The 14503-nt window shown below is 38.7% G+C and overlaps 1 protein-coding gene across 5 annotated transcripts in view; it reads right to left on the reverse strand.

Moving 5' to 3' along the window:
- Positions 1–273: 273 nt before the first annotated feature.
- LOC143020759 (protein ECT2-like) overlaps positions 274–14503 on the reverse strand; it is a 45508-nt gene continuing 31278 nt past the window's right edge. For 3 of the 5 annotated variants that reach the window (XM_076177488.1, XM_076177487.1, XM_076177491.1), the window contains exon 19: positions 274–5964. In XM_076177488.1, coding sequence (XP_076033603.1) covers positions 5767–5964 — 198 coding nt within the window. In that variant the 3' untranslated portion in view covers positions 274–5766. Of the gene's footprint in view, positions 5965–7905; positions 8031–14503 lie in introns of all 5 variants that reach the window. The other 2 variants (XR_012965931.1, XM_076177490.1) reach the window with 2 other exon arrangements.

Raw genomic sequence — 14503 nt, forward strand, 5'->3', positions numbered from 1 at the left:
ATCCATTAATGCATGTAATGTAGTAGTAGCACAACTCTGGACTCAACTCATCTTAATTATAAAAAATAGAAATTAAAAATACAATAAAATAATTAAAATGTCCTATCAATCATGTTAAATCAAATTCACATGAAATTAACTTGCATAAATTAAGAACTACCTGTACCCCTTTACGGCATTCCAATGAGTGTTTCATGCCTCTCCAAGAAAACTCACATTTTGAGAACCCTGAGGTACTGTTCAGCGGATCGAGGTCAAGGACTGATGAAACAATTTGTGTACTTATGAGGTATTTATTCAATATGCCTGATAAAAATAGCATGTGGCCTTTGCATACTTATTTCATTATGATGTGTACTATGTTCTTACCAACATGGAAGACTTCGATTACTATGCTGCCATACATATATTCATTCACACATACTGTAGTGCTTCAAGTTGATAAATGGTCATGAGGATTGGAGGATAAAAGGGGTTGGAATGTTGGTGATGCCTCCAGCTGGCATTGATCGGAGGATCAAGGCAGGCCAGTCTCCTGTAATACAACACAAGTTACCTAGCAAATATGGAGGCACCTGCTGTTTGGTGGAAGAAAAGAAAAGAGAGAGAAAGAGAGAGAGAGAGAAAGTGAAAGCATAATGAGTTGGTTAGAAGCCAAGATTGTAGCAATGTTTAGGGAAATATTGGCAATAACCTATTACAGCCAATGTTCTGTGTTGTTTGAATGAATTAGACACTGAATTAACAGGAGAAAACTGAAGAGCATAGTGTCCCCTTGGGAACTGACAATTGAATGAATAAAATGACCTGAAACTCAAATAAAGGGGAGAAAATAGATACATAAAAAAAATAATATCTCCTCAGATAACTTCTGCCAATGAGTGATAATCTTTGAACTTTGTATAAGACAGAGCTACCAAGGGTTCAAACAAGTGAAATGCATGAGCCGAGTCAAGCTCTGCACAACGCTAGAAAACCTGATGCAACTGGTCCAATACATATCTTAATGCCATCCTTCCACACACACATACAAACACATGAACAAACAAAATCTTATATAAATATATATATATATATAACAACTCTACAGTCATAAATATCAATTAAGTCACAAAAAATTTCCGAGGAGGACCCAAATAAGTTTTGTATAAGTCAAGGTAATCACTTCACTCCAATACATAACCAACTCACATGGTGGAATGGTGAGGAATGGTTAAGTACACAACTTCAATATATTGTCATAAATATCTTACACAAAGAAAATTAATCTAATCCCTTCCATACCAGGTGGCATTTTCCCTTTCATTCTAGTTACTGGGACTAACTAGAGGTAGTTGAGGAAACAAATTCTTCAACACTTTACTAACATGTTTTCATAAGAGTTTTAAGTCATATACAGGGCAGAGGTGGTAATCTTAGTACAGTAATGACAAATTTACTACATTTTTCTAAGTTTTTGTAAGTACTCAAGTTACACCAAGACCAACACCTGAAACTGAAGAACCCATTTCCCCAAGCATACCCACTAGTGGTGCTCCATGGGAGACAGCCATCTCAAAGAACTATCTCACCCATGAGAGGCTGGCACAGTCTCTACACCATGCCTAAAATCCCTCTTCCAAGTTGAACTATTCCCCACGTAGGGAGAACCAACAACCAGCAACATATTCCCTCCCCATTTGTTAGCCAGTGGCAAGAGAATCGGACCCACACTAATACAACACAAACATGAGCCCAAAGATTTTTGCCAGACCTAAGTCAGTGAAACTCGATGCAACAGTTGTTTTTCTTCTAGCTGCAGTCAATGTATCTAATTTGGATATGTAGTACCATTTCCTTCAGAAAAAAGAGAGGGTTAAACAAATATAAAAAACCCATTCCTTACTTAAGAGGAACCTTTTCTTGCTAAGGTATCTCATTCAATTGTATTAATCCTTTGACAGTGCACAGGTAAAGCTTTGTTAACACAGCTAGTTTTGTAGTTGATAGTGCTAGCAACTTGCAAACTATCCCTCTACTTGCCTCCAAACTCTCCCAGTGTCAACACTTACTTGCCATGTAAGTTAACTTGCAGCTAGTACTAGCAGCTACTAAACTAGCACCATGGCAACAATGCTTTATGCAGATCAGTACACTCACATAAATTCCTTGTGATGCAGCAAATATAGTTTTTTATTTCTCTCATCTAAAAGTTGAACAACTTTTAACATTACTTCCTGAAGGAGTTGGAGAGGGAGGGAGAAGCAGGGTTTATGATAAAGGGTACATTAGTCCAGGGTCTCGGGACCCAAGGGGGGGTCCATGAATTTCTGAAGCCACACTTTATTTTTTGGTTTTACCTAAAAACTTTAGGTACAGCATGCTGACATTTGTGTTAGACATCAACAAAATATTATCATTACAATTTTGAGATTAAGATGTATGGTAAGGGTCATGAGGAAAGTTAGTGGAAAATATTGAGGTGAATCAATCTGGATAAGAATGAGAGCTGGTGGACATAGTAGAATGCTGAGATAGTTGGATAGAAAGAAGTAGATGGACAAGATAAAGGGGACACAGAATACAAGAGGAATGTCTGTCAAGCATGGATGTGAGAATGTAAAAGATAGAAGTGAATGGAGAGTTGTTAATGGACAAGGAGGTGATGCTGCCCAAAGGGGTGTTCTTGTCTGCTTATTATACCTCTTTAGTGGACAAGATGGGGCACCACATGATGTGAAAGTAAACCTGCTACAACAGTCTGGTTGTGGAAGAGCTATGCCTCACTGCATTTGACTTGACCCAAATGGTGCCAAGATAGATAAGGTATTATATAGATTTTGTGTATGAGGGCAATGCTGTGATTTCTTGCATTGTCCTCAACCACATTGCTTAGGTTAGGGCAATGCAGGGAAGCACAGCACTTCCACAGTAGGGCATGACAATTTAAGATAGATATGTAACAATCTAAACAAGGACCTCAAATCCTCAAGCAATGTTTTCTGACTTGCAAAATTTCTCTTGGAGGCCCTGGGAAGGGAAAGAAAGTGGGAGGGAGGGGTGGAGGATGAGGATAAAAATGAAATGGAAGGGGAGGAGAAGGAAAGAGAAGAAGGAAGAGAAGGAGGAGAAAGAAGGAAGGCAGAGGTAGGATAGGAAGGAGAAGAGAGGGCAGCACGAGGAGGGATCACAGAAGAAGAGGATGAATAGGAGGATGTGTTGGAAGATGAGTTGAAAGATGCATAGGATGTAGACAGAAAGGAAGAGAGAGGAGGAGGAGGAGGAGGAGGAGGAAACTAGTTATGGTTGAACATTATTGTCTAACACAATTTTCCACAAACTTGAAGATATATTTTCTTCTTCATCTTACTGGATGGTAAACATAACATCTGGTTTAAAGAGTATATAAAGAAAGATTTTGTACCATGTAGTCAACAAAAAATAAGTACTACACCAAATTCATGCAAATAAATGTTAAGTGTTAGATAACTATATCAAATCCCAAGAAATGTCTGAAAACATCAACTTAAGTCCCACCTTACTGCAATACAACTTGCAGTCTCAGCAATTTATAGTGACTACAACTAGTTGAATGGAGATTCAGTGAATTAAGCCTTTGCAATCTGAAATTATGCTCCCGTTTTCATAATGCTCCATAAAGAGTAGTCCTGAATACATAATAAAATTGTGACTGTTAAGATCTGGTCATAACGTCCCCTGACTGTTGAGTATTCAATGGCTCTCCAATAAAGAACCTCTTCAGCCTAGTGACATTCTTCATACATTAAACCCCAGCCAATGCCAAATAACTTTACAGAGCTGTGGCTTAGGGGCAGACTGCAAACTGAAGGGATTAAAATGACCTCAATTAATCCCTTGAAAATGGTGATATACTCTATTTTGTCCTACTTTGACCAAGGCAATCCTAGGCGAAGTAATCCCCCAGACTGAAATGGTCATATAACTGCTTGAATACAACAATACATTACCATAACAACAACTCCTACAATGTTGCTCTGGGCTACACACACACACACACACACACACACACACATGCGGACACCTGCATTCAGTATCTGAAATATACATATATACACAAACATATATATAAAAATCCAAAACAGTCTTCATGCACAAACAGGTTTCCAAGGTTTCGACAAACTCTACATTTCAAGTGATGAGGTTCCTGTATACCCTATAGTGAAAGTGAGAAACTTTAATAAGCACAACAGTTTTAGGCCACATACACATACATACACATATACATATATATACAGAGAAATGTGACAATGGTGAATTCATGTGATGGTGAGAGGAAAGAGACATACACAAGAGGGAAAGACAAAACCTGGACTAAACAAAATGAGTCCATAGCTAAATAGGAAACACTGTTGATCTATGAGATGGGTAAGGCCTCTCACGAAACCATTCTGGATTTAGGTAGCTTGGGATGCGGACAAGTCACAACCATGGCACTCATAGTCCACACACCACAAGGCACGACTAAAGTCCAGCATTTCCATGCCTACAAGTTTAAATAATTTCTTATACTGTTGCCCTTCATACTGCATCTGCTATTGTATAAAAAATCATGTAAAATGATGCAACACTTATATGATACAACTCAGCAATACTTTACAGTTCACTTGCCCTAACAGAACTATGACTAATATAAAGCTTAAATTCTGAGTCAGAGACAGTCCATTAGATTCTGACAACCATCTACAGTTCCATTTCAAATTTCTTCTTTAACTCTTCTTTGTGAACATATCAAATTATTGTTTGTTTGTTCTCTCTCTTTAGGTACTAACAAGGCAGAGTTTTTGGTTCAATGTTAACTGAGAGCTGAACTATTAGTGCCCAGAAGAAAGTCTACTTCCATAATGCCAGCACCTTCAGACAGTAAACATAATGATCATCCACCTTCCAGTCTGATACTCTCACACTTAAATGCAATGAAGCTGTCTGATACAATATCACAAAGGTAGTAACAGAAACAGAATATAATCAAAGAAGATACAATGAGGAAATATAGCGAGTTCGAAGGAAAAAAGTCTACATAAATGCAAATGGGACAGAAAATTATGATTAAAGTTAATTGGAGTGTGAAATGTCAAACTTGAACAGGAGTATGATGGTAACTCAACCTCTGCCTGTACTGGAATATAGAATAATACCTTGCAGCAGTTACATTCTATCTGCCAACACAAACATGCACGATCTTCACCATAAGAAGAAACTAGACCTAACAGAGACTGTCAACTAAAGTCACAGCAATAACTCTATTGGTATATGTGGTACGTGAATGGTTATGTTATCAGTTAGTTTGAGGAGATAGAGGTAAAAGGGAGTCACATGAACATTTGGTTCCTTTTTCAAGTCTAACCTTTGAAATACATGATCATATCAAAGCTGCAAGCTTTGCAAACTCGTATTAAGTTTCTTTTAATGGAGTATGCACTCTCTAGCATTGGGATGTTCTGCTACGTAGCCACTTGTATAAAATCTTACACTTCATCTATGAAATCATAGGAATTCCTGTAGTTTTTCCTTAACCTGATGCAAACAGTGATGAAGGGCACTTTGCTAAGATTATTAGTCAAGTAAACTAGTCAGTAAATGTGTCACATGAAGGTTCAGGGGCTTCCACAAGAATTCCATATAAATGGATTCAATTAGTTTATTTTTGTGGTGTTGCCAATCTTCCGAGCACTACTGCTGTTCCCTATCTCATGCGGAGGACCTTCACACCACCGCGCACTGGTCTTGTGCGGTGGCTGGGCAGTGCTACGCTTCTGGGGTCCTCGGACTTTCTTGACTGTTGGCCTCCTCCTCCTCCTTGACTGATTTGGTGTGCATGCGAGGGGGAAAGGGAAGCGTACGGTTGATGCTCAGATGCCGGAGTGGTTTGCGTCTCGAAGAGGGTGTGGATATGGTGTGGTCGTGGTTGTTACCACTTGTCGGAGTAGCACCCAGAGTGTAGTCCTATGGGGGAGGGAAAAAATTACCTTTCATTAATATCTTATGAGGAACTACATGGCATTACCAGCAATGTGCCATAGTATGAGGAACTAAGCTATTGTAGTTAAATCTTCCCATATTGGATGGAATTGTCCTTTTATTCAACTGTCAATTTTTTTCGTCTGTGGCACCTCTTGTACAGATGGTATTAAAACTGTCTTATTTAATCCCTGTCATATTGGGTGCTGTTAGGCTATTTATTCAGCTCCAAGGTGTCCCTTCTGGAAGGAACAGAGTGTGCATTATCATAACCCTAGATCTTTAGCCTTGAGTATGGATACTGCCAAATTAAAACAGAAAAATCATATCTTGGAACATGCATTTCCCCCCCTAAACATAAGTTTTAATGAAACCACATGCTTCTGTAATTTTGTGCCCAACTCATGGAGTGAGATTTGGTATAGAGCAGAATGAAGAATATACTGGATGAGCTTTCCTCTTGTTGGAAAGTGTCTTGATTTCATGCTCTCTGGTTCCGGTTAATAACATAATACTAATCTTATCTTCTAGTGCATGCATGCAGGTTATCAGAAAAGAAATTGAGTTAAATCCAAGACTTAGTACAATGAAATTTATAGATGGCAGTTTTGCTTTGGCTCATCATTGTGACAATACATTGCCATGGTATCTGTGTTATACTTGTTGCTGCTTATATCATGCATTCTTGGTTGCAATGATGAAAAAGCAATTTCTTGCAGAAGCAAAGGTATTTACGATGCGGCTTCCACTTCCTGGGTCTTTTCAGATTTCTGCAGAGAAATGTGTGAATGCTGCAAGGGAACAGTTCAGCAGGAAAAGGAAAATATCTTACAGTTCTTGTCACATTGTAAATAAAGCAGAATGAGGCACTATTCTTTGACTTGGGCATTCCCCTTATATGGGGATCAAAGCTTACATTCCACATATCTATAAATAAAAGAATAGCTAAAGAAGTAACACCATAACATAATGACACTAACAACCTAATGTTTCGCCTCTCCATAGATCTTTGTGAAAAGAAATGTTGGAGAGCTGTCTGTGTTATGTTACGAGTTTGTCTCTATATTGGTCAATTGAAGGAGGATGAGGGTGAGGAAAAGGATGAACAGTTGTCAATGGTTAACTCATCTTATGTGAAAAAAGCCGAGGGAAAAAATAGTCAAAGTTGAGACAGAGACCCGAGCCCAGTCCAGATCGACTGTAGAATGCTGATGGGCTTTGGAGACAAATGGCGGGGTGATACCACCACCAACAGGTACTCATCATTGTTCCTCAGAATAATACCATAATGAAAATAAATACTAAAGTTCTTTTTCCAACTATAGTGCCGCCCTCTCATTTGTGTATAACTAATCCTATTCTTGAAGCTCAATGTCAGTATAAAAAAATCTGCCACTGAATCATATAACTGTTTAACATGCAATGCCTGCATCCTGTGATGCATCTCCATCATCATCCAATCACAAGTCCTCATGCATTGCTTGCATTCAGTCAGTTTTTATAAAACCATATAACCCGTGATAGAAGCAACTGCACATTCTATTACTCTTCATGCATTGCTTGCATTCTGTTTGTGTTTACTAAACCATATACCACAATGGAATGAAGGAATTGTTATTGTCTGAATTACATTGTTGTGAGTTTCATCATTATTCAAATCTCATCATGCATTGCTCACATTACATGATTGGTTACTGCATGATAACAACCATGGAGAAATTGTACCATATTTTCAATTATCCATTTTTACTCATTAAATCATCATTCAGCATGCATGACTTGCAAGGTTTCAGATTTTGCTAAACCACTGAGGTTTCCAATTATGTCTTGCTGATGTGATTATGATTTGATTGATTAGATTTTTCTTTTTTCTTTTATTCCATGAAAATTTGAGTTACTCAACAGAAAATTAGCAATGTGTGTTACCTCAGGTTGTGTTGTCCAATCTCTGTACTCTTCTTTCATTACAGCAGAAAGTTTTGCTCATTTTCCTTAATAGATGGTGCTAGTGCCATTGTTTACATGTCACAGCTGATGGACGTAGAAACTGGCTGGAGTAAAGTAACATTGTGACCTTTTATATCTTTTAAGAATTATACAAGTTGGTGACCATTTGGAGTACTCAACAAGAGACAGTGTATTGAAGAGACTTTATCAGCTGAAGAAACAGATGAGGAAAGTTTGCAAAATTTGAGATGGACAAATCAAAGACAACTGCCAAAATGATCATATAATATGACTCCCATCTGTTTGCATAAGAAGCTTCATAGAAAGATTTTACGCTGCTATAAGAGTTTGTAGTCAGTTTGTCAAACAAATAAAAACATGCATGTGTGACAGAGCAGAAGAATATAGAATTGTGGTTTATGTACACTTATATATCCTGAGGGACTTTCCCTACTTATACCGAGGAGGGCAAGTCAAATCATACACTCATCCAAAATCCATTTGTTGTTCCTCCCATATCAACACATTCTGGATAAAGGGTCATCCTTGTCCCTGACTTCACTGCTTGGGGCAGTGTTTCCCAACCCCGGGGTAAATTACCCCAGTGGGGTAATGGACCCATATTTTTGGGGTAATGGATGTTCTGTGTGAGAAGAAGTAACCTGACCAAGTCAATCAGTTTAACTCTCTCCAACACTTCACCCCATACCATACAACACATAATGGAAGACTGCATTATACACAATCATGCACGCAAACAACACAACATACACTCTATAAAGGATTTGTGGGAAAACCCAGTTTCGGCTGTGGCATTCCTTGGGGAGACGGGACTGCTCGGACAGACAGTCTAGGGAACGACAACAACAACAACTCTCTCCAACTACATATACATGTTGATAAACATAGAAGTGGAAAAGTTTGCATTTGTGTTGGATCCTTAAATATATACAGCTAATAGCGGGCTACATAGCCCATGCAGTTCATCAGGTGACAACGAAAAAAACATCCGATATTACCGGGTATATGTTCAATGGGGTAATTGATAACTGCGAAATTGAATTTTGGGGTAATCATTATGAAAAGGTTGGGAAACACTGGCTTAGGGTTTTGAAAACTGAGCCTGGTTTACCTCTACTACTTCATTCTATCCTCAGACTAAACCACAAATGTAATGTCATCTGCAAACAACAACTGGCTCACCCCTCACTTCCCTCTATTTTCATTCACTAACAGCAAACCTCTGCCTAGCACTTTCACATTCCCCTCCCTCACCACCCCATCCATATACACTTTGAACAACCATAGCAATAGTAACATTGGTGCAGTCCCACCTTCACATCAAACCATTCACTATCTCCATTCCTAAATTTGCACTGTCTTCCTCTCCTAGATTTACACTATTCTTCTCTAATTGGTACCTCTGTTACCCTCTGTGAGGTATAATTACTTAAGCAAAGTACCCACATTGGGTGTTATACATTCAGGTCTGTCCAAAAGTCACCCTAGTGACATGGAACTATGAAAAACAAAAACAGAAAACAACTACAGCTGCTCAGTAACAGGTAAGAGCCCTTTGATACTAATACAGGTCTCTAAGGAAAGAAAATTTGGACTCTTACGATGTACATCTTGCAGGACCACCAAGCAAGTACCTGTTGTCAGTGCCAGTCTGAGCAAAAGTAAAACAAGGCTGAGGTGAGAGTGCTTTGAAGAAAATTGTCCTTTACGAATTATTTCCGTGTCTTTTAAATGGAATGGGAGATGAAACACCACTGACTTCCATATACGAAGAAAATGGTGATCCTGCCACAAGCTTCACTGATGACAATCTCTGCATTATGGTCGGACTTTAACGGCAGACCCTAGTCTGCAAGCTCATTACATACCATCTTGAGGACACAACTGGAGTTGAGAAAACTTTCTGCATGATGGATCCCAAAACAGTTCCAGGAAGACCAGCTGATGACGAGAACCAATCTTTCATTGCTGATTCTAAACCTCTGAAATGTTGGCCCTGAACACATTTTGCGATGAATAGTAACTGGCCGTGAAGCCTGGGTTTACCAGTAATATCCTGATGACAAAATGCAGTCTAAACCATGAATACTGAAGAATACAAATGGACCAAACAAAGGTAAAGTTGAAAAGATAATTACTTTTTGAGACTATAAAGCTATGGTGATAATATTTTTGATGATCAATGAATAATAAACTAACCCAATATATGACATTTAACTAAAAATATTTACAGTGAAAAAAAAAAAAAAAAAAAAAAAAAAAAAAAAAAAAAAAAAAAAAAAAAAAAATAAAAAAAAAAAAAAAAAAAACTTTCACAATGACAATGGGCCCTGTGAGTGAATTTCATACAGATTCTGATCATTATCCCTACAATCCAACTTTACTTCTCTCATTCTTCTTTATATTAAAGCATTAAAAGGCTTTCTTATATAAGCATGAAGAATTAAATACCAATAAAGCACTGCCCAAAAAGAACTTGATATAAATATAACTTTAAATTCAATTGCTAGACCAAGAAAAGTATTTTGAAATTCCCCTTTTGAAACATTTCAAGATGTAGACAAGTTGGAAAAATTGAATAATGTGAGTTCTAAAAACCCAGAGGATGGAAAGAAGTAACAGTTGGAGTCTTTTGCAAATAAAATTTGCACAGAACAGGAATGAGAATTTCTAAGATAACAGAGTTCTGATTTCTCTCTCAAACATGGGAGGCACACAGATGGAGAGAGAGAGAGAGAAAGAGAGAGAGAGAGAGAGAGAGAGAGAGAGAGAGAGAGAGAGAGAGAGAGAGAGAGAGAGAGAGAGAGAGAGAGAGCGAGAGAGAGAGAGGTAGGCAAATCATTCCAAAAATAAGAGAAACGTTCTATCCAGGGTGGCAAACAAGACACTAAGACATGGTCAGCACATGAACTAGGGTTATGATATTTCAAATTATTTTTTAAACACCTAATTTTGTATGTTTTTGCAACAGCAGACATATGTGAGTTTTCCAGCAAAGTTGGCTAGCAAAAGATAGACTTAAATGGTTTAAAATATTAGTGGAGGAAATACTGAAGCCATCAAAGAAGAGAGCTTAGCTTGGTGCAAGGGTGTACTGTGTGGACACTTGGAGATAAAGAATCCTAGGGACACTGCAATCCAATATATTCTCTGACAAAAATCTATGTTCAGGTGGAAGAATCGGAAGCATGCAGGTCTAGTATCTTCCTAGTTGATGAGTTGATGGTTCAAGTTCCATGGCTTCTCTTCAATTCTCAGAAGTGACTGTTACCTGCACCATCGGTCCAAGTGCACGAAGCAAAAGTGATGACCTTGTTTGCAGATGAGCACATCCTGACGTATGTTAACACTTTCTTCCTCCTGCCGAAACCTAATGCATCATTTCTTTATAATGTCTCCTCAAGATGCAAATTCACATGTGACAAACCTATTTCTACCAAATTTCCATTTCATGGGTATGATGAAGCATACATACATACATACCAAAGGCTTTTCCCCCCTTTTAAAGGAGGTAGGAAAAAAAAAAAAAAAAAAAAAAAAACACAGTTATGGTTAACCAGTTCTAAACTATTATGCCCTACTGTAGAGGAACCATGCTTTCCTGCATTGCCTTCAACCTGAACAGTGTAGCAGGGTACAAGAATGACCCATTATCTATGAGGTACGGAGCAGGGATGGGCTTTAAATGGAGTATAATTTGAGTGAAGTGGCTGTGTTGTTTGACTTAGCCACCCCAACTTGTATGAGCAATTAAAGCTGGGATGGAGAAGTATAATAATTTATTCGATCCATGGATGATGAATGCGTATATACATATATAAATTTATACATACATACATAAAAGGCTTTTTCCCCTTTATAAAGGAGGTAGCCAAAAAACCACTCCCACCCATTCCATCCCTAACATACTCCACTCCCCTTCACCCTCTTATCTTGGCCCCTCCTGGATATTTGCACACACACAAGAATTTCACACAAACAAAAATTGTGTGATTATTACTTTGTACATTATGTCATCCAGGAGGTGCTAAGATAAGAGGGAGGGTGGAGGGGTGTGGAGTGTATTCAGGGAGGGAATGGGTGGGAATGATTTTATGCCTTTTCCTTTTTGGCTACCTCCCTTGTAAGGGGGAAAAAGCCTTGGTATATGTATGTATGTACATTATCATAAACTGCAGCATTTTCTTTGTTGTATTGCATGAAAATGTGAACAAGTTAATGATCAATGACAGGTACCTGCAAATGGTGGTCTTGCAAGATATGTATCAGGGAAATCTCTATCAATTTTGACTATATTACCTTTTATTTATTTTTTTATAGTTTTAAAAATATGACAGGTGCAATAACAGAATGAGAAATGTGGTAGGAAGTCAGAGAATAGGGATGGGACGGGAGCTGTCGGACAAGGTAAATCAGTAAATGGCGAGGTGGTATGGGCATATGTAAAGAATGAACGAGGAAAGACTAGCAAAGAGAAATTAGAAAGCCGAAGTGGACAAAATGAGCTTCAGAGGGATGAATGAGGTGATGGGGGCTCTTGGAATATGGAATACTTTTTGAACAAAGAAGAGTAAGTAAAAGACAGGAGCGAATAGAGAGAAATTGTGAATGAATGAATCAATGACACAACTCAATAAGATGCTCTCAACTGCTCTACAATTAATCTTAACCACTTCAGTACAACTCAAGTTCTCATGCTCACCATTGGCTGCCATATGTAATTAGCATCACACAACTCACATTATAGAATATAAAGTCACTGCTGTATTACTTGTTCTCTTTTACATACACATACATATACCAAAGGCTCCCCTCCCTATCAAGGGAGATAACCAAAAAAACAAAGGCACAGAAACCACTCCCACCCATTCCACCCCCAACATACTCCACTCCCCTCCCTCTTATATTGGCACCTCCTGGATGATGGGTCATCCCTGCATCTTGCCCACTGCCCTGGGTCCCAAGCAGTGTCGCAAGACACAGCACATCCACAACAAGGCCGCTTCATTAAATCAGCGACCCCACCCCTCCATTCCCTCATGCACACAGGAGAAGACAGGAAGAAATCCCTTCTGGCTGCGTCAATTTATTTCTCACACATACTCCCTCATCATCCATCCCCCTCACACATCACAGCATCATCCATACACAATCGTTCTCCATTCACCTCTATCTTCTGTCTTCTCCCATCCTTCCTCAACAGACATTCCCCTTTTTCCCAATGCCCCTTTTACCCCAACCATCCATTTCATCCTTGGTCACCCCCTCATGTTCATTCCTTCCACACCTCTTTTACTAATCTTTCTTCACTCATTCTTTCCATGTGTCCAAACCATCCCAATATTCTTTCATCAACCCCATCTCCCAACTCCCTTTCCACCCCCCATTCTCCTCCTCACCACCTCACTTCTCACCCTATCCAGCCTAGTAACTCCTATCATACTTCTCTGGCACCTCATCTGAAACATATTCAAACTCCTCCTCTCTTATGTTCCATGTTTCTGCCCTGTACAGTGCTGTCAGCACAATCACTTAGCATCCATTCCCAAATGTCTATTTCTCATTACACTTTTGTACAACTACAAATATATATATATATATATATATAATCAAGATACCAACACCAGCATCCTTGTATATGCATGACATTTATGTAGCCGTCACCATACAGAGGTGGTTAAGAGGCTGAGGAATTTTTTTATTCTGCTTCTTGATGTATGAAAGAGGTTAGTTGAAATACACAATCCTATCTTAGGAACTACACTACATTGTACATTAAGCTGTTTATGTATATCCATTTTGGGGGGAGGGGGGTGTTAATGCTCAGTGATGCACACAACCTGTATCTGATTAGTCCTCCAAAAGGCTCTTCCTATGCTTGGGGCATTATAAATGGCTTTTCAAACATTAAATGAAACAAAATCTGAGAGTATGTTGTCAGTGTGCACACTACTATGCCCCACACTGGCAATACATAGATAACATCTTTTCTTAGTATTTTATGGTCCCTACTGGAGGCTGCAGTCTTCTGCAAGAGTTGTGGAACAATGGGTTGATTGGACGATCAGTGTGTGTATCTACTCTCCAATTTAACCACAAGCAATGACTGGCTCATCTGCTTCCCTCCACTCTAACCCATTGACTTCAAACCCCTTCCTAGTACTTTAAGTTTACTTCTCTCACCATCTCATCCATGTACATACAGTAATACCTCTCATTAACGGACGTTAATTAGCTGAGTTTGCAGTGTTTTCGCTGTGTTTTCATTGTTTTTGGTACTGTTGTTTAGTGCTGTGCAATCACTATGCCATCCAAAAACCACTACAAATCAACGGATTATTCACATCAACGGACACTGTTACCCCCCTTTTAGTCCGTTAATGAGAGTACTGTATTGAACAACCATGACATTACACAACCCCAATGTACCCCAATTTCACTTTGAACCAGTCTTTTTTTTTTTTTTTCTCATTACAATGGTGCACTAAATCACCAAAAGCAGCCATATTTGCTATTCTGCCAACTCTTCTCACATTGCACATGTATACATGATATG

This window comes from Oratosquilla oratoria, chromosome 40, assembly GCF_046742065.1.
Source record: "Oratosquilla oratoria isolate Oo_2021 chromosome 40, ASM4674206v1, whole genome shotgun sequence".
NCBI lineage: Eukaryota > Metazoa > Arthropoda > Malacostraca > Stomatopoda > Squillidae > Oratosquilla > Oratosquilla oratoria.